At 40.1% G+C, this 19,536-nt stretch overlaps 1 protein-coding gene across 1 annotated transcript in view; it reads right to left on the bottom strand.

Moving 5' to 3' along the window:
• Positions 1–1,904: 1,904 nt before the first annotated feature.
• Positions 1,905–19,536, bottom strand: part of LOC145474898 (U5 small nuclear ribonucleoprotein 200 kDa helicase-like) — a 32,686-nt gene continuing 15,054 nt past the window's right edge. The window contains exons 19-46 of the mRNA XM_081455201.1: positions 19,302–19,454; positions 18,525–18,605; positions 17,750–17,833; positions 17,294–17,400; positions 16,663–16,881; positions 15,967–16,211; positions 14,706–14,879; positions 13,933–14,093; positions 13,171–13,269; positions 12,500–12,628; positions 11,989–12,090; positions 11,553–11,642; positions 11,017–11,195; positions 10,789–10,846; positions 10,072–10,176; positions 9,599–9,696; positions 9,050–9,200; positions 8,636–8,783; positions 8,099–8,175; positions 7,637–7,724; positions 7,366–7,487; positions 6,619–6,762; positions 6,139–6,228; positions 5,701–5,787; positions 5,427–5,510; positions 5,125–5,201; positions 4,912–5,043; positions 1,905–4,523 (exon numbers count right to left, since the gene is read on the bottom strand). Coding sequence (XP_081311327.1) covers positions 4,313–4,523; positions 4,912–5,043; positions 5,125–5,201; positions 5,427–5,510; positions 5,701–5,787; positions 6,139–6,228; positions 6,619–6,762; positions 7,366–7,487; positions 7,637–7,724; positions 8,099–8,175; positions 8,636–8,783; positions 9,050–9,200; positions 9,599–9,696; positions 10,072–10,176; positions 10,789–10,846; positions 11,017–11,195; positions 11,553–11,642; positions 11,989–12,090; positions 12,500–12,628; positions 13,171–13,269; positions 13,933–14,093; positions 14,706–14,879; positions 15,967–16,211; positions 16,663–16,881; positions 17,294–17,400; positions 17,750–17,833; positions 18,525–18,605; positions 19,302–19,454 — 3,495 coding nt within the window. The 3' untranslated portion in view covers positions 1,905–4,312. The remainder of the gene's footprint in view (positions 4,524–4,911; positions 5,044–5,124; positions 5,202–5,426; positions 5,511–5,700; positions 5,788–6,138; positions 6,229–6,618; positions 6,763–7,365; positions 7,488–7,636; positions 7,725–8,098; positions 8,176–8,635; positions 8,784–9,049; positions 9,201–9,598; positions 9,697–10,071; positions 10,177–10,788; positions 10,847–11,016; positions 11,196–11,552; positions 11,643–11,988; positions 12,091–12,499; positions 12,629–13,170; positions 13,270–13,932; positions 14,094–14,705; positions 14,880–15,966; positions 16,212–16,662; positions 16,882–17,293; positions 17,401–17,749; positions 17,834–18,524; positions 18,606–19,301; positions 19,455–19,536) is intronic.

The following is a 19,536-nucleotide window of genomic DNA, read 5'->3' as shown; positions in this document are numbered from 1 at the left end:
TTTCAACTCGTGTGTAACATTCACTGTGCACTTAGCTGATGTACTATTCCAGAATATTCGCGGGACCATTAGTATAAAATTGCCGGTTTGTTCTGTCTCGCAATCCAAAGAAATTAAGAATCATAGCCATTCAATTAATACGTCAAAAATCTGGGATATGATAGATGATTGAAATATAAACAACCTTGCCAAGATCTTGGTCTATGCGGTTTTCCATTCGCGCGTTTATTCGGAAAAGTGTTTCACCCAAATTTATAGAGCTTTGTATGGAGACGCCATGTTGGTGCCCTTCCGTGAGGCACCAACATGGCAGCCGCACAATAACAGAAACTTCTGTCATTGAGTTTTGCTATTGAAACGAAACATTATTACTCTGGAGTTCCGACACATTGAAAGTAATAATTCTTCTATTGCAAGAATTGTTCAGTCAGCAAAAACTTGAGCGATATAATTTCGATTACAAAGTTGACAGAATACAACTACTGCTGGAATCAAGTACTGTCTCGTCCTTGAAGTCCGTAAGAAGACCATTGAAGTAGATCAGCGTGTACCAGGAAATCGTGGCGAGTTTCCGTTCTCGCAAGCCAAGCAGTGCTCTCCAGATTACATTCTCAAAATTTCCAGAGCGTTTCTTGCTAGGTTCAGTCCAAATGTCCGTTCAGACGAAAATACACATTCCCGATTAAAACGTTTACTAACAATAGGATTAAAGTTATCCCCATTTGAAATCGTTGCAATAGACCTTATCACGGTTTTTGAAAGCCATCTTGACAGGTAGGCGACAAGGGTCAGTAGCTAGTTTGTATGGGAATCCGATGGCAAATTATTTCCTTAAAACTCGAATTCTGAACAATTCGTGAATAGAAAGCTTAAGATATTAGACAAAGGAGCGCATTGACCAAATTTGAGTTATGTAGCTGTGCTAGAAAGAGCTAGTGGCGTTGAACATGTTACATAGATGACTGTATTTTTTTCCGCCAAAGGGCACGAACCCCTAAAGTGCTACTATGACAAAATTCGCATTATACCTATCTAAGCCATCTTTAAACATAAACAAGTAGTCTGTTCTAGAAGAAAAACACTGTTGATTTTCCTCAATGCCTTGTCATTCCAGGGATATTCAAGTTTTTTAAATATGAAAATTAACCAAGTAATGACGTCATAAACTCAACATATTGTTGGTCAAATATGATGAAAGGTAACTCAGCTAATTTGTATAAGAAATGTTTGATTCTTTCCAGTAAGTTTCTGCTAGATGAGCACCACAATATGAGCTTAACGGTTTTGTTACCATGGCAATATTCTGTGTTCCAGACCTTCCTGATATTAAAGGCTTTTCTGGCCACCCTCGGCATTCCATTTTGATATTTGCCAATTTTGCATCACCTGCATGATGTAGCAAACATGTAAATGTTAGGTCGAGTTCGTGTCCTTGTTAAATGTTTTTCGAACTTAAAATCACTTAATCAGGTTGGAGGGGACTGGAAAATATTGAGTTGCCATGGGAACAAAATTTGTTATAGCCGTAGGGGTGTTACCTGTTGAACTATTAGCCTACCAAGTCTCAATGGTTTCTGCTACCTTTGCTCCTTTGCATTACAATAAAATCTAGCATGTATGTGAGGCAATTTCGGGCTATTGTGTAGTTTTAGCCCGAAATTACCTCGCATCCACGTTGGATTACATTGTAATGCAAATGAGAAAAATCAACCGTGAAAAGGGCTGTTAAAAATTATTTTGTAAGTATTAAAATTAGCCCAACTAACCTCCTTTTTGAGTTGATAATAGGCGATTTGCACGATGGCGTCATTTGACTTCAACTACCAGAATCCTTCACTTTTTCTGTTTCTTATGTTGATTAGGGTAATTGTTATTTAAACCCCACTGGGAATTCAAAATTTAAAAAATAAAAAAGCAACGAAGGAAATTCTGGTAGTTGTAGTCAACGCCAACGCGCAAATCTGCTATTAAAAAGAATTTGTAACCTCAAACGAGGTTAGTTGGGCTAATTTAAATGCATACAAAAGAATCTGAACTTCGCAGCCACTTATGAATAGGGTCTATACTTGATGTAATATTGGGTTGCGTGTATGACATCATCAGTCCTCTCTTTTGCGTATTTAACATATTTTTCAAACCTAAATATCTCTGGAATCAATGCAGATATTTATCGGTCGGGCGAAAACCGACAACAGGTTTACCCTCGTATTTCCTGTAAAAGCTCAGTCACGTGCAATGTGCAACACCGCAGACACGTAATAAAGGTTCAACCTTCTTTCTACGATGTCGAATTCGAAAGGAAAAGATGTGTCGGATATCAATGAATTATCAATGAACAGACGACAAAAGAACATTTACGGAAGTTTTTGGTACTGATAAAGACTAGGTGCGTCGTGATCAAACTCTAGGAGACGACAACAAAGATGCCATGTTGGACTGCAAAAGTGGCTTTCATCAGAGTGAAGATAAACGCACTTAATTGTCATTTTTATGTGAACCCTTTCATGATTATTACATTTACTATGTTTTTGCTCAGAGTGAGTTCATTATAAGCTGTTATTTTGCTAATAGTGCCATTAGTTTTGTCGCTTTTGTGTGTACATTACATTCGCGCGTTGTGTGCAGGAATGTTTGTTTGCTATCAGATAACATTGTGTCACGTGAATGTGATGTGTTGGGCAAAGCAACGCTATGTATACAACAAAAGAGTGACGAATCAGCGTTGTGTGTGCAACAAAATGATGTTGAAAAGGAAATATCAGGTCTCGTTATGCGATGTTTGTTACTTGTAATATTAACAATAGTCAAGGTGATATTATGTACTTTGGTGAAAATTCTGGTAAACAATGTGTTGCTATGAGTTTGAGTGCTTTGATTTATAATAAGATAAATGGAATATATCGCTGTAATGACCTGATACAAATTATAGAGATGGATAATAAAGAAATAATAATCATCTTTACCCTCAGTAGTGTTTATAGCACAAAGGTTAGTGGGGCCGAGCAAACAACTGTAAAATATTGTTTTGAACACTATCACACTGTACAGGGCAGGTGTAATTAAAGCAAATAGAATTACCTCAATGATCGCTATGTCTGAGAAACATTACCAGCTTAATTATAGTGAAAGCTACCCTATGGTAATCCAAATCATTGTGATTCAATAACTGAGGGATATCAGTACAGTATGTTTATAGACAGGGCTTTTGAATTGCTCTTGTCACAAAATAATTCATTTATTCTAATAATAAAAGGTATTGGTGTTAGTATCTATCAAACTGATAATGGGAGTTGTAAGATATTTGATTCTCATGCAAGAGACAAATATGGTAGAAGCCATCCCTCAGGTACATGTGTACTATTAGAAGTACCATCCATTCAGAGCTTAGTACAGTATTTCCCGACTATACACTCACTCGGTGACGAACTCAGAGGAGTGCAGATTAGTACATATGGAATAACCCCAGTGAACAGTGCGACAGAAGAACACAACTGCTCTTGTAAACAATGCTGTTCTGTAGGGGTTTATGTTATGTGTTACTCAGTGACAAAGCCCTGTATAATTATAAATTACCACAGGTGACAGTGACCACAAGTGACGTCACAACTCAAATCAACTTCAGTACGATTACCGTAGCTTGGCACGTTCATCTGTCGGTCAGTTTCATGATTTCTTTGAAACATGCATTTATTAGCATGTACATATCACACATGCTATTTTTAGAACCGCCGCGAACAACACTTGTAGCAGCACGTCTAGCTACAGCTCGACTTACGATCTTAGATCGTCTTGTTCTTTGACAAATTCAGATGCACACATGAAGTCTGTAAAAAGGTTTTTCCATTTTTATGCACTCTTAAAATCTACAGGCAGACTTTACAGATCTATAAATGACGTAGCAAAAAAGTGAGGGGAATATTGACTGCAGGTTTGCCTGCACTGGCCGTTATTGCTTGGGGTCAAGAGGGGTGATGTGTGTTTCAACAAGAGTTTTGAAATCTTACAATCATTCTACATTAGTTGCGAAGTATCTTGACACAATTCGTTGCTGAACACAAAGTACACGGAATGGTACGATTTCTACTTTTTAAGTTACTGCTGCAAGACGAAATATGTACAGTGGCAGCATAGAGCCAAACTCTACTTTTCGTAGACATCCTTGAACCTTTACAAACATGAATACCATCAGGGGAAATGGATTGCACCACCCGAATTCTGGTTGTCACGCAAAAACGTACACATCGGAAACTCGACGGAAATCGTCGGGTCCCTGATACTAAACATCGCTTAGGTCATTTGTCAAGCCTAAGCTCTAATCCTCGGCATCACTGTCTCCGCTGTCCTCGTCTCCACTGACAGCCTCTCCCACGTTAATCTTGAACGGATATTCCTGATCGCATCCCATGTACGTGTCGCACATAAAGAACAGCGTGTACGAGTAGTTCCCAGGCGAGCTTGGAGCTACAAAGTCCAGCTTCACTTTGGCCTTCTGTTGGAGCGTTAAACGCTTGATGGAAATCAACCTGAACGGTAAAAAACAATCGTCTTTGGTTATTTTGATGAAGTTTATTAACAAACTGCGTTTCACTAGAATGATTAATATGCAACACGTTTTAACATATCAATATTGGTTTCCCAATTTTCTAAACCATTCAGAGCCCAGAATAACGCATAAAATTTTGACCTGACTTCTGACTTCAAAATTTTGACTTAAGACTTTGCATTAGTTCGTCATCAAATTACGTCATCGCATGTCAAAGCCTAACAAATTATTTCATCTACCTCAAAGGTGTATATAAACGTATTTGTTGCAAGGGCACCGTTGAGTAATGAGGAATCTTATGAAGCATAAAAGGTTTGCAAAAAAACGAACGTACAACATTTGGGCAAAAGAGGATCAAGAAATCTTACCCATTGTTTTTCGTGTCGCCAACAACTAGCCACCAGCCCTCCTCCCGCTTCTGAGGAAAGAACGGTGCAATGACCGGGCCAGGTTGCTCATCTTCTCGGTCAAGGTCCACAATAACATTCACAGGAGCGCCCCTGAAAATATTGAACCACACAAATCAAGCTACAATCCTTGTTGCAAATAACACGTAAACAAATCACCTGCTGTTAACTTACGCTGTGATGTTGTCCTTGTCATGAACCTCAAATGACAATTCTATGTTGGGATAACGATTACAAAACCTGGCCACATCCTGCAACCAAACAGGTTCATACACACAAGAAGTTAATGTCTGAATTGCATGACAGACTGACAGACAGACAGACAGACAGTCAGTCAGTCAGACAGACACAGCCCGACACCCAGTTAAAAAGTCAGACGCACAGTCAGACAGACAGACACTGTTAAAGCTCTTGACTGCTATAAAGTAGCAGGCTGGTACTAGTTGTACGTGTAAATACTAATGTTACACTCTAACCTGCATCTGACTGTCATCCAGCCTCAGTAGTTTGTTTCTTTCCTCATCTTCCAAGTCCATGATGTCAAACACAGACTCCACTCCCTGTAATAACGATAAAACAGCTTTGCTAAGACTGCTGTTACTCCTCATTTGTGAATGAAACACCACTATCATTGTGAGATCAATACACATGAAAGCTATTGAGCATCATGAGGTACTGTCCTTTGTGCTGTATACGATGATTCTAACTTTCAAGTTCAAGGATAAAATTCTAGTATGTGACCATACATACCTTGTCCACGCATCGTTTGATAATTTCTGGGTTGAAATGAGGAATCTGTTTCAGATAGGAATCTTTGCTCCACATGGCCTGTGTGACCTAAATAAAGACAAAAAGTATTCCCCTGTTCCTAAGGATTGGACACAACTTCTACTTAGAAATAATAATTTTCAATGCCAGTTACATGAGGTAATCCCAAATTGACATAGGCGGCAAATCACCAATACCGAATACCCCTGTCTTCCAATAAAAAAAACATGATCCAATTCCCAACTGAATCATTGTTTGGTTGAAGAGGAGAAAATTAAACTCCAACGTGTTTGTAAGAACATTTAGTATTGCCTTAGCTTGTCCTTCAATAACTTTCCACGGACTGTTCGATCCTAAATCGCTTGATATACACATGCAGATGTCTGAAAATGTTTCATTATCCAGGGAAGTTGTTCTTACCATTTGGGCGAGCTCCATAGCGGCCAGTGCAGGCGAAAGCCATCCATTGCTACTCAACACATCCACACAGGCTTGGACAAGACGCATGGCCTGATGACAAACATCAACAACAATCAACGATATGAGGCAACAGTGTCTCAAGACGTTTCTAACTTAGAAACAGTACGACTGTTAAAGCAATCAAATCTAAAATAAAATAAACACAAATCGGAGATTGAGATTTCTCGTCCATGCACTCTGCCTACGATTATGTTTTCGTTCGTTCGTTCATTCGTCTCCTCGTTCGTCGCTCGTTTGCTCGTTAAAGTTCGTTCGCCCGTTTCGCTCGCTTGCTAATTCCTGCTCGCTCGCTCGCTCACTCGCTCGTTAGTTCGTTCGTTGATCTGTTTACTCGTTCCTTGGTTCAGTAGCTCGTTCGTTCATTCGTTCGCTCGCTTCAAGTTCGTTCGCTCCTTTAACCCCAGTCAAGCCATCACTAACCTTGCCCAGAATAGTCTCTGTGTCCGACTGCATCTCAGCCGACAGCTGCATCCGGGACATGTGCGCTTGGATAAGCAGGTTGGTCTTCACATGTGGATCGTTATATTTAGGATTCGTCACTTTATGTGGCACACGGTTCATAAGCTACGCAATAAAATGAAACAAAACTGTTACTAATATCAACTCTGTTGAACGTGACTTACAGCAGCTACGAACATCTCCAGGTCACACAATTCTCACAAACGCTTTTACTCTCACAGTTAAAACAGAGTTCTCTTGCAGTGTTCATTTATTCTTCTTGGGTACTACAGAAACCAGTAGACTAGAGTTTCTGCATTACGTCACTACAATAGTGCTTCTCCCCCTTGAAGGATTATTTATTCATCACGGAATTCCCCCAACCGCAACACCCCCCACCCCCCGCCCAAATTAAATGTCAGAGAAAAGAGTATTGTCCAAGAACACAACACCTCATCCAGGGCTCGAACCCAGACCACTCGATGCGGAGTCCAGCTCACTAACCACCGGATCACTGTGCCTCCCTTGGTTTTACATCGAGAAGTTGTTCGTGGGATATACTTCGAGACAACTTTCCTTCAACTACGTTCAAGCGAAAAGCGAAAAAAACAAGCAGAGAAAACAGCCACGTAAACAAATAAAATTCAACTTCTTTTCCCCCAAATTACTGTAGCTCTTACAAATCAACTTCACAACAGGTAAAAAGTGTTTGATCCAGGCCTCGCTCACCTGTTTTAAGGTGGCATCCTCGTGATGCCTGATGGGAAGTCTCTCGTACTCATACGCAGATGAAATGATCTCGATCAAGCCTCGTAGTTTGGTTTTGGCATTCAGAGAGACGCTGAACAGCTCTACACAATGGAAAGAAAGAAACATCAATTAAGTCAAGATAAACGGAAAGAAATATGATAATAGAGGAGTTTTGTCGCATGAGCATACAGATCGCTCGTGGCAACTTGTCTACGTACACAGAGGAACAAAGAAAACAGCAGGTTCTTACCGATGGTAGTGTAGTTGATGTAGTAGTAGGCAGCGATCATTCCGAGATTCAACGGCGATACATCCATCTCCTCCTCGATCGACAAACACTGGAAGATCAGAAAACACAAGCAATAAAAAACATAGCAGTGTGGTAATGTAATGTTTAGCCAGAAGGAGAAACAAAACAAATTCAATCTACTCTCAGTGTTTTGATGAATGCGTTGTCCTGTTAACCCTTTATGTTCAGGGTGACAAATCAGCACAGGGGCGAGAGGGGCAACTACAAAAGAGATGTCTGCAGGTGGGGGACAATCTACAAGAGGAACGTCCTACAGGAGAGACGCTAAAAGGAAGACTTGTGAATAGGGGCACCATCAACGGGGGGGAAGGGCATCTACAGGGGGAAAAACGCCATCAAGGTGGCTGAGTGGAGGTATTAGACACCACGGAAGAGGTTGAGATAAAATATACAACATTATACCTTGGACTGCTCCAGGTCGTTTAGCGTATTCTCCACCATATCTGACATGTGATCAGATAGATGTCGATGAGTTACTCCTGCAAAGGGGCAAAGAAAAATTAACATCTGTGTTACTAACATCGTAATGCAACACTGTCACGAGGCCACGCTGACAAGTGCTGCGTGACTATCCAGTCCAAAGAACGACGTGACTTATAAAGGAGCTCATTCATGGTATTTTGAATTATTTTGGCCACGCACAAAATTACCTTTAAACAATTGAAGAAAACCTAGAGATAGTAGTTTACTAAGATAGAAAAACAGCAAAGAGATGATAATAAACCATCAGGGAACAAGGAAAGTTAAGGATGGAAAAGATTGACACGGATTACAAACGACGAACTTGAAAAATTTAGGCTAAACTTTTCACGCCCAAAGCGTGACGTAGCTCCTTTAACAGTTGTTCAATAATTACATCACAAATACAGTCAGTCCTCCTCTAAGCAATGAGCCGGGAGCGTCTTAACTCATTCGTAAAACGTGAGATAATCGTTGTACCTTGTAAGTTGTAGTAGTTTGGGTTCTGTGTCATTCTGCGGTATAGATAAGTCCATGTTAAGTAATCCACTGCATCTTGCTTGTTTTCGATCGTCTTCGTCACCACTTCAGCATTAAAATGATCGTGAAGGCAGTGATCCAAATGAGACTGAAACCGTGAGGAGAAAGTACGTTAACCTTCACTGGACAACAGGGCCACGACACAACCTTCAACACATTTTGAAACAGGGAAACGAAGTTCAAGCATGCAGGTCAAAGTAAAACTGTCGTAAATGAATAGTGTAAGTATAGATTTTTTACGTATGCACCTGCCTTGACTATTCTCGAACAAGTAATCTCTGGGCCTCAGTAAGGTTAAGTAGAAGTCTATGTGCCCTAAATTACAAATTTATTGTTTCATGAAAGTGTACTTACCTCGATAGGCAAAGGTTCGTAAAGGAATTTCTTGAAGTATTCTTTCTTCGATGCTTGACAAAGAATGACAGCTTTGCCCGAGTCATCTAACAATGGTCTGTTGGCTCTGCCAATCATCTGTAACACGTCTGTGATAGGGTAATCCACATAGCTATAAAGAAAAAAATCAAAACAGAATGGGTTCCCCTACATTAACCCTGCATCTCACCGTCTCAAAATTCGTGGCAGAAATAACATGGTGACGCCAAAAGGGTTCCTGAGGCCACTGTCAACAGTTAAGAAAATCTACCCGGCGTTTTCAGCCCTGTAGAGTTTCCGGTTTTTATCACTCAAAGCAAGTGGCTTCGCGTTATTTTACGTCACCATGACGCTATCAAGATACGTCATACTCGGTTGCTTAGCACCTCCGATAACACTGAGTGCCCAGTCTACTCGAGCAAGACGCAATCGTACTCACGTCTTGCTCAGCAAAGATCCTTTAAAAATAACACACAAAGATATAATGCCCTTTCTTTCTCGTCGTTCATTGAACCTGATTGAGTGACTTACGCATGGATTTTCCCTTCGTAGAACTGTGTGTCCATGATGATCACCAGATGTGCGCTCATGTTAACTGCCCATGCGAGATTGCGTGACACAACCACCACCTGTCACAAATACAACGAAATTCAGTCACGGAAATTTGTACGCGTGCAGAGCAACATAGAACTGGACTGTAACTGCAGATAATTCTTTTTGACATGCCATGAAAAAACTTCAGAATCAGTGCTCTAAACAACTCTTGAGACACAACAGAAGATACTGGCTTGTCCAAGACCACAATGGGTAAGGAAATATTCAACATTTGAAAAGCGTCATCCTTTTTGACGCAGAGAAGCAACGATACAAATGATTCGCAAATCACGAGGAGCACAGAGATTGTTTCACGAATAATACCTAGCAATTGAGCACGCTTCATCGTGGCAAGATTTTAAGTCAGATTCAGGAATAACATCAAATTCCTGAATGACTGTATAAATTACCTGTATGGCGCCTGAGTTGAACAGTTGCTCCACAATCTTGGTCTCAGCCTCAGACAGACCCTCGTGTAAATAAGCCACACCGTAACCCACCGTCTCTTTCAGCGTCTGAGGGAAAAAAAAACATGACCCTAACAATAAATTATTATTTTACATTGAGCAATGCCTCTTCTTTTGTTTTCAGTTTTCTAAAAAGACTGCTAAGGTACGGAAAACACACGCATTTAGGCTGATGCAAACACGACCACTGTCAGTTCGGGCTCGCCAGCAAACTTTCGATTTGTCCCAAACTCACTACTTTCCATCCATGTTCAAGCAAACAATATTTTTTTTCTTTCATAACTTTAGAAAATTGTACTATGACGTCAATCAAACAAGTCAGATAACCCCTCAGGCAACTCACATGCACTAAACACTTACTTGTACAATGGTCACTTTCCTTTCGACCAAAAATTCTGGGTTGCATTTCCGGAAATTCCAGGGACGCATTTCCCGGAAAGAGGACAACCTCGCGAGCTATAGCCAAATTTTCAAAACATTTCTGACCGAGAATGTCCGTTCCATTTGATTTTACGCCCGCAATTTTCGGTTGAATGATTTAAAAATTTTCTGGAAAATTTCAAAGGAAATTTCCGTACCCTTTACCCCCGTTTCGAAGGTTTAGGAATTTTTGGTTGAACAAAAAGCGCGCGATGTGTGAAGTGTTCTTGAGCCACTTGCCTTGTCGTTCAAACGCTTGACAAACGGTTGAAGATCTTCCTCGGTACAGTGCAAGAACCTACAAAAAGGAAAATTTGTTAACAGGCTGTTAAAACTCTGACAAAAAAAGTTGCAATTGCTCAATACCTGAAAGGCTGTTGCATATACACGCGCGCTACAGACAACAGACTTCCCCGAGTGAATAGAAGCAACAAAACAATCTTTTTAACCAAAGTTTCAAACCCTTACCTCTGTGCATCGTTCTCAGCGCCAGAGAAAGTCAACAGATCCAGAGCTGTAAGCTTGGTCTGTCTCCTTGAGGGCACAAAAACGATAACTGGTTTCTTGGGAGAATGTTTCACGATGGATTGGTAGGTAGGTTTTGTCATGGCTATCAAACGAGACGCCGTGTGAGTGATGTTAAAACCCTGAGAAAAACAAGAATAACGATGACAAATATACGTTAATAATTTACCAAGGTTCACGACTCGTGCACCTAAACAAGAGTTAGTAACTAACGCGGCTTTATTTCTACGGTTAGGCCTACCGTCCACACTAATCCGTTACGAAAAACGGAGCTTTTCGAAAACGCTCTCCAAACCGGAGGAATTTGAAAACGCCGGCTTTTCGTTTTCGCGCGGACAGAAAATATATTGAAAACGATGACTTGAAGATAATACGATTTCCCTGCCCAAGTTTTTTTCAACCACAAATCCACAATGACCGGTGATTGTTGCGCTTTTAAATTCCTCGGCAATTTGCCAAGTTCGCAGTGCTGTACTTACCTGTATGTGGAGTTCAAGCGGCACAGGTCTTACATTAGGATGAAAATTGAACAAGCCAGTTGGACCAACACCAAGCCACTGAGAAACATCCTGTAAGGAGACAACATGCACACTTATCAATATACTAATCTCAATATATCAATTCTCTATTAATTACGACAACAGTACGCAGATAATATCTAAAGTGTGTACAAAAGAACTGCAGTGTTTAAGAATGACGTACTATGGTAAATGACAAAAAAATTTTCTGATTTTTCCCTCTAATCCTTCACTTAATCCAATACAAAAATTAGAAAAAATCTCCTATTTACAGCATTACAAAAAAATAATATTCTCACTTGTACTGCTACAGGCAGACGAAAAATGTTCAATTTTGCAGTGTTCGTCATTTTCCTTTACTGTCTTTTTTAACCTCTCTATTAACGTATTCACAAACCTTAGCATTTGCCAGAGATGAACTAAGCGCCACAATCCTGATGTTACGCTCAATTTGGGACGAGATGTATCTCATACGAGAACAGATCACTTCCATGACGGGCTAAATCACAAACGAAGAAAAACTGTTATATACGCAACAAGTGTATTCAGTGTGTAAAGGCACTAACTAAGGCATAGTTAAATAAATAACACTCATATCACGTTATTTTGAGTTATTTTAGCCAGGTACAAAATTGCCTTTAAATTGAAGGAAACCTGCAAAATACTAGTTTATAAAGATAGAAAAACAACCAGAGAGATAATAATAAACCTTAAAGGAACAAGAATGGTTAAGGATGGAGAAGATATATGTATGCTTGTTCGCCTGAAACTAAGGTTTCTTTTCTTCAAAGTTTGTTCGAGTAAAACAAGGCAATTTCTTCAATAAAACGAACAAAGCAACAGATAACTCCCTTTCTTGTTAAACAGCAAAAGATACCTCATTATGCACTAGCATATTCTTTTCTTACCCCCGATTCTCCACCGATCAAATGAGCCTCATCCAAGATGAACAAATGAACGTTCTGTACATTCTTTCTCTGTTTCCATCGACGTGATAACACATCCCACTGTTCTGGCGTGCTAACGATCACGTTACCCTAGAAAGTAAAAACATCAAGTTGAAAAAAAAATGCAATGTCGTCTAAATGTGGCACTTTTGTGCAGAAACCTAAATCTTGCACATCAAGGCTAATATAAACAAGCATTCCAAAATACAGAAGGTCGTTGCAAAACGTTAAGGGCTAGGGTTCGAAGGACTTATCTTCATATTTTGTTATACATGTATACAAAATTAACTCAAATCGGCAAAGGACACGTTACATGTGTATAACAGTTATATAAACCAAATCAGAACGAGGATGGTTAATACTTGGGAAGATTAGGAAGGATTAAAATTATCAAACGTGAAGCGGTCGGGCTGGATCTTTGAAGGCATGTACATTCATGGACTCCTTAAAGGACGTCGTACGGATAGAGCAAGCTTTAATAACGAGAAATAAACGAGTATAGTAGCATACCCTGCTCGGTGTAGACGTTCAGCCGAGTTTTCAATTTACAATTTTATACTATCATCGTACAGTGTACTCGTTAGCTAAATCGACGACAGTGTTTCACTGAGATGCATAATTTTGTTTCAAACCTTAGCGAGAAGTTTGAGATCGGCGCTAGTTTCTCCCGTCAACTTGACCACGTTCTTGCCGAGCTGAAGTGCAAATTTACTCTGCCAGTCAGCATACACCTGAAGGAAAACAAACAGACGACGTCTAAACGCCAGCAATTATAAATATCCTCCCCCTCTATGGTCCTGTACGCAGGGCGATCCCAGGTCTTTGCCCTTCGTCAATGCATTGTAGCTCTGACAAAAACATGTTCTACGCGATCTACCCAACATCTAATCTGAACATTTTTTTTGTAGAAATCCACTCTATACTAGAACATGTGCAACCTCATCCCGTCCTAATATCAACAGAGTTGAATTCAGGATGAAAATTATATTTTAAATCACTGGTTGCATACATTTATACACACCCATATCTTTATGATGACTGATACTAGGCCAAAGACAAAGTAATCGCACCCAGCCAATCAGAACAAATGAAAATAGTCTAATGAACCAATCAGCACGTGAAGAAAAAAATGCAGCGATTGCAAAGCGGGGGAAAACGCGGGTGCAAAGCGCGGGAAAATGCGAGTGTAAAGCGCTGGAAAACGCAGGTGTAAAGTGCAAGAAAACGCACATCAGCCACGTAGTGATCGATTTATTGCTGAAGAAAAACAGCGTGTTTCCTCTACTTGATAAAAGAGTGTTGCATATATCATTGTACCAGTTACAGAGCTCACAAAAACGCAGAGCTAAAGGGAAGACTCGTCTAGTTCCAACGATCAGTTGAACAGTCCTTACCTGATCAGCCAGAGACTGCAGTGGTGTGACGAATACACATCTGCACTCTGGTAATTGCTGAAGAAGCCGCAGCACAGCAAACTCGGCACAGATGGTCTTTCCACTACCAGTGGGAGCGCCGATAAGAACATTTTCATCTGAGTTGTACATGGTGTTAAAAACTAGAGGAGGAAAAGAATGAATGTCGATTACAGGCAAAAATGTTGGCTAGCAATTTGAATCGTTTGCTGAATTGCACTCTTAGCTATCAAAATATTTTCTTAATTTACACAATATTGCGTAGGATCAAAACTGCTCCCTTTCTTTTCCTTGGTTCTTCAACAGTGCAAGAAGAAAGCAAAGCTACGGAAAACAATCATGATAGAGCAGTGCGCTCTTGAAGTTCAAAACTGTCTTATTCTTACCCTTGATTTGTGTAATTAATAAATTTGTTATTCCCCCTTACGTACGACCTGTTTGATATGGGGGAAACAGGGCGACTTGTTGGGTTAGTAACTAGGCCTTGTAGGGGACTTAACTGCTTTTGTCTTTCTACAATGTACCTGCCATCTGGCAAATCTTAGAAAATAAGTAACCATAATCAATAAATGTGCAACCTCATGCCGTCCTAACATCAACATGGTTGAATTCAGGATGAAAAGTATGTTTTAAATCACTGGTTGCATCAATAATCCGCTGGTTTAAATCAACTAATAAACCACGCCACTACACAGAGCGCGTTCAAGTCTAGGTATACGAAACGCAAATAGCAGAGTCCTGCTATTTCCGCTCACCTTGAGTCTGTATGGGGTTAAAGTAGGGGAACTTGTCTTTGTACAAACTCTCAAAAGCTGGATTTCTGAGAGCAGACACCGGCAAAGGTTGAAGATCAAGCAGTTCAGTGGGAGGGGGGTTCTTTTCTGGCAGGATCAAATGACGAAAGGAAACTGGCAACTGAGTTTCAGAACCTGGAAAAACAAGAAAAGTCAACTGCGCTGTACTCTAGCACAAAGAACGATTACTTTATCATAATTACAGTACGTGTTTGGTAATAGGTTACTAAGATAGAAAAAAACAAAACAAAAAGATTACAGTACAAGGATGGTTAAGGATGGAGAAGATTGACACGGATTACAAACGACGAACTTGAAAAATTTAGGATAAACTTTTAAAGATACCCAAACCGTGACGTAGCTCTCTGGCATAAATCCCGAATAAAGAATCTCATGAACCTCGCCATTAATAGGACAATCACATGACTTTTGGAGGGCATATAGTTTATTTGTGGCCCGAGTAGCATCATTTGCGCCCGAGCGCGAAGCGCAAGGGCGCAAATGATGCTACGAGGGACACAAATAAACTATATGACCGACAAAAGTCATGCGATTATCATTATTATCAATACACAAGGCCAAATCGTACAAATTCATTTAATAAGAAAAAAATGTTTAACAGAGATGTAGCATGAAACTATGAATTTCACTCAAGTCCGTTGCACTTACTGTTTTGAGATCCACTGTAATTTTTCTTTTCTCACACCATTTCTCGAACTTTTTTACTCCCCACTCAGTTGCTCTCTTGGTGTTTTTCGCTTGAGCTTTTTGCTCAATCTCATCCAGTTGCTCGTTGTCTAAGTCCGAGTTTTGACTAGCAAAAAGCTGAAAATTTGGGAGTTCTTCCCTTTTAAAATGAAATTTCCAAACGGCAAACGTTCACTACGCAAGCTGTTCGCACCTGAATGGTTTTCCCGCGTCAATAAACGTAACCTGATTGGTTAATATTCATCGGATGATGAACCGAGAACCAATCAGCTGCAGGGCCGTTAATACATTAACGGCCCGCTAGGAGTCATTTGCGGCCCGCAAAGCGCGTGTTTTCAAGAGGGCGGTTTTCAATTTGGCCGCGTATATTGATAATAATTAGCCATTAAGCCATCAGAGGAAAATTGTCTCAAAAGGTAAGCATGGTCCATATCAGTAACCCAATTCTTCTCACTAGTTCTATAAGAAGTATAAGGAGTTTAGTAATGAGAATTTGTACGTTGAAGTCACTCACCAAGCCACTTGTCTGACACAATCCTGATGAAATACTGAGGTGGCAGCGGCTCGAATACAGGCACAAAGAACTTCAGTGTATGTTCATCGGAGGCAAACTTGCTCTTCAGCAAAAAGTACTCATGATGCAAGATGATTTCACTGTCAACATCTTCCACAAAAATCCACATTGCCTCTGAGTTTCCATGAATCTTCTCGTCCCACTGAAAGTCAGGGGTGATCACAAGTTCCACGCTTAATGTGGATCTGAAAAGATATACACGATTCACGTAATTCAGAAGAGCACAGACAGCTACTGGTGACCTACACTTGCAGATTTGTAATAAAAATATATAATTTCCATGCAGCTAGATCAACACTTGACTCAAACTTCTTCAACATCCTCAATCATGGACCTTAAGGGAGGCAGCGTGGCCGAGTGGTTTAGGGTGCTGGATTTGAAATCGGGAGGTCCCTGAAATCCTCCGCCCTTCGAGTATCTGGATTTGTTCGCGGTTCATGTAGTTCCGAGTTCAACTCCTCAACCGCGTTGTGTAACGACCAACCGGTCAGCCTCCCACCAGCTGGGATTCTTAATAGTTTATGTTCTATTTGCAATATTTGGTTATTAATTTTATTTACAGTGTCCGTAATTACCACAACAGTGGTAAATACATTTGACCCTCACAAAAAGAACTTCTTTTACACTGCACTCTACCTCGTAATTGGCTGAATGTGCGTCGCTAGTTCCATCTTTGGCAACTGATGTACAAACTTGTACAGCGTTTTCCCCATTTTGGGCATGTGCACCAGCTCCCCAATCTCGGTGGGTCCCAGGTCATAGTAGCGCTCCCAAGGGAATTCTTTCTTCTCGATTCTCTTGATGACTTCCATAGGAATTTTCTTGAACTGCCGTAACGGACTCATTGAAAGCCACCTTGAATTTCAAAACATTGTTAGTGAAATTTTTCACTTGAATATTATTTTAATATAGCTACAACTAAGCAAAGTACATGTAGCGCATGATCTCAAACTACCAGTTGAAATGCACATCTTCAATTTTGCTGGGTGTCAGGTTAGCCAAAATGTGACGTTAAATTATAAAACATTGTTAAACCTCGATAAACCGTGAATTGAACTTCGCACCAATGCAATCTTTTCAACTGCAACAGTAAGATACATTACAAGGCAATATCTCTGGACTACGTCACCGGGGGACTTCAAACTGTGCACATGAGCAAATTCATCAGTATATTTTAAAAAGCGAAACCACGGAACGCTTTCGTTTCTCTATAGCGGAAATTCCGATCACCGCAACATACAACAGTCGCGCAACACCATTCACTTACATTCTCTTGTCGATCATTTTGCACAGGTTCACACTCTTGTCAGCCAGTTGCGCCCAACCACGGTTCAACACAATCTCAAAGATGGCTCTCATCAGTCGACCAGAAGACTGCGAAGAGAGCAAGGAGGTTAGAACTTTAGCAAATCTTTTTTTGCTTTTTATGGTCGTGCACAGGAAAACTGAAAACGGACAGTGGAATTACCCACCCATAACTGAGTCCTTCCGGTTCAAGGTGTAAGGCTAATTATCAAAGGTTCACCGTGGAGTAACAAACAAATTAATCGCTTAAACTGGAAACAAAGCAGTCTTGGCACTGTCTCTCCTTTGCATGGGAGTTTGGTAAAGAATTATAAAGCTTGGAGTATCCTTTCTCTACTCCCACAACTCTATATCCTTTACGTTAACAGAAACATGAATAAATTCTCATTTATTAGTGAAGTTATCATTAATGACTCACCTGTGTGACGTACACCATATCAGACATCAAAGCAAAGCCTTCCAGCTTCAAATGAGAAATGTAGGCTTGGAGTAACACATTAACCTAACATACAAAAAGAACATTAATGGTTGCAGTAGAGCCTGGTGAATCTGTTCATCAACACCCAACGCATGGCTGCTCGATCGAGCCTTGCGTAGACTACATGTAGGTATGTTGTCAGATAACTTAAAAGCAGTGAGAGTTTAATTCTCATCTGCCAACAATTCACTATCTGAACGTTACTGTTCCAAAGACTCGACCCTGTACACCATAGAGAAGCATCCAGGAATTTGACACTTTGGGTTCCCACACTACTTAATTCACGATATACCGTCCTATGTATACCGTCCGATTACCTACCCATACTTACTGAATAAAGTTTTGTTATTGTTTGTTAGTCTAGACAAAATTCACGACTGTATCCATAACCTTACACAGCAGGGCATGGAATTGTTACTTCAAAGTGCATTTTGATATAATGCTCTGAACGCCAGCTTTCCAAATTGGCTACAGCCATTAATGTACCTTTACCAACTTCATGTTAACAAATAGCTAAGTCGTTAACTTGTTCACCAGAGAAGACAGTTGTAGGACATTTGGAACAAAATAAGATTGTAGGTAATTCTAAGAGCTGTGCACTTCATGAAAACTTCAGTGCCAAACGTGCGAATTCACGTTAAATTTCAGTTGCAAAACCTCCGCCAAACTCATACACCTGCAAATGCTTGAGCGACTAGCCAATATGAGAGTTTACCTTTGCACTTGGTTCTTCAATACTCTCTTTGACAGGAATTGGAACACGCTCCAACAACTTGTTGAGTTCCAGCTTCTCTTCCTTAGTGTGCAAAAACACAAAACAAGAATGTGGCTGACATTCATCATTTCCAGAGCCAAAGCCATGACTTCACTGTTTAAAACCATTCAGTTTAATTAACCCTTTACAGCAGCTTTTCCTTAGATTCTTTAATTCCGTCCTTGTGCCATAATTTATGTAGGCTTAGTTTGTTGCGGGTTCTCTCCTTGCTCCGAGCGTTTTTGTCTCGGTGCTCCGGTTTTCCTCCCTACACAAAACCAACATCTCCAAATTCCAAATCGACCAGGATAGAGGACCCGAGTGAAAACCAGATAGATTTGATGTGGCTTTCTCTCTAAATATTGCAAATTTCTTTAATTTTGTTTCTTTCTTTGTTTTCTTAAACAGGAAGAATTTATCGGCTTTTATACTTGCAAAGAAATGAAGGTTTCACGTTTCAACTTGGCCTGCAAACATCTCATTTGTGAATGATCTGCATCCATTTTCTCCTAACAATTTCAAATGATTATCAAGCAGACAAGTAATGAGAATTACAAAACTCATCAAAAAAGGGATACTGACGCCAAATTCTCAGAACATCAAAAATGATCCATCAAATTAGCAAAAAGGTTTTCAACTTTTAAGCTTGTGACCAGCATCGTTATTTAACATAATTTTCCCACCATTCAACTTAGAACCATAAAACAAATAATGTAAGTTTTAATTTTTGTTCTCTACCTCTCTCACTGTGATATACTTGAACTCCGATGACAGTGAGAAAACTCTGAACAACTCAATCTCGCTAAGAGTGGGTTTCAACAGACTGTTGTAGGTTGCTATGGTTTCCTGTGTGCAATAGTAATGACTGGCAATGCGTCCCAGCTCTGTAACCTAAGAAAACAGTTACCACGAAATACAAATTAGTAAAGAAGAGCTGAAAACAAAACCAAAGTTGGCAGCTATTGTTATTGAT

Source organism: Orbicella franksi, chromosome 2, assembly GCF_964199315.1.
Source record: "Orbicella franksi chromosome 2, jaOrbFran1.1, whole genome shotgun sequence".
Lineage (NCBI taxonomy): Eukaryota > Metazoa > Cnidaria > Anthozoa > Scleractinia > Merulinidae > Orbicella > Orbicella franksi.
The sequence above is the reverse complement of the archived record's forward strand: the minus strand, read 5'-3'. Positions and strand labels throughout refer to the sequence as shown.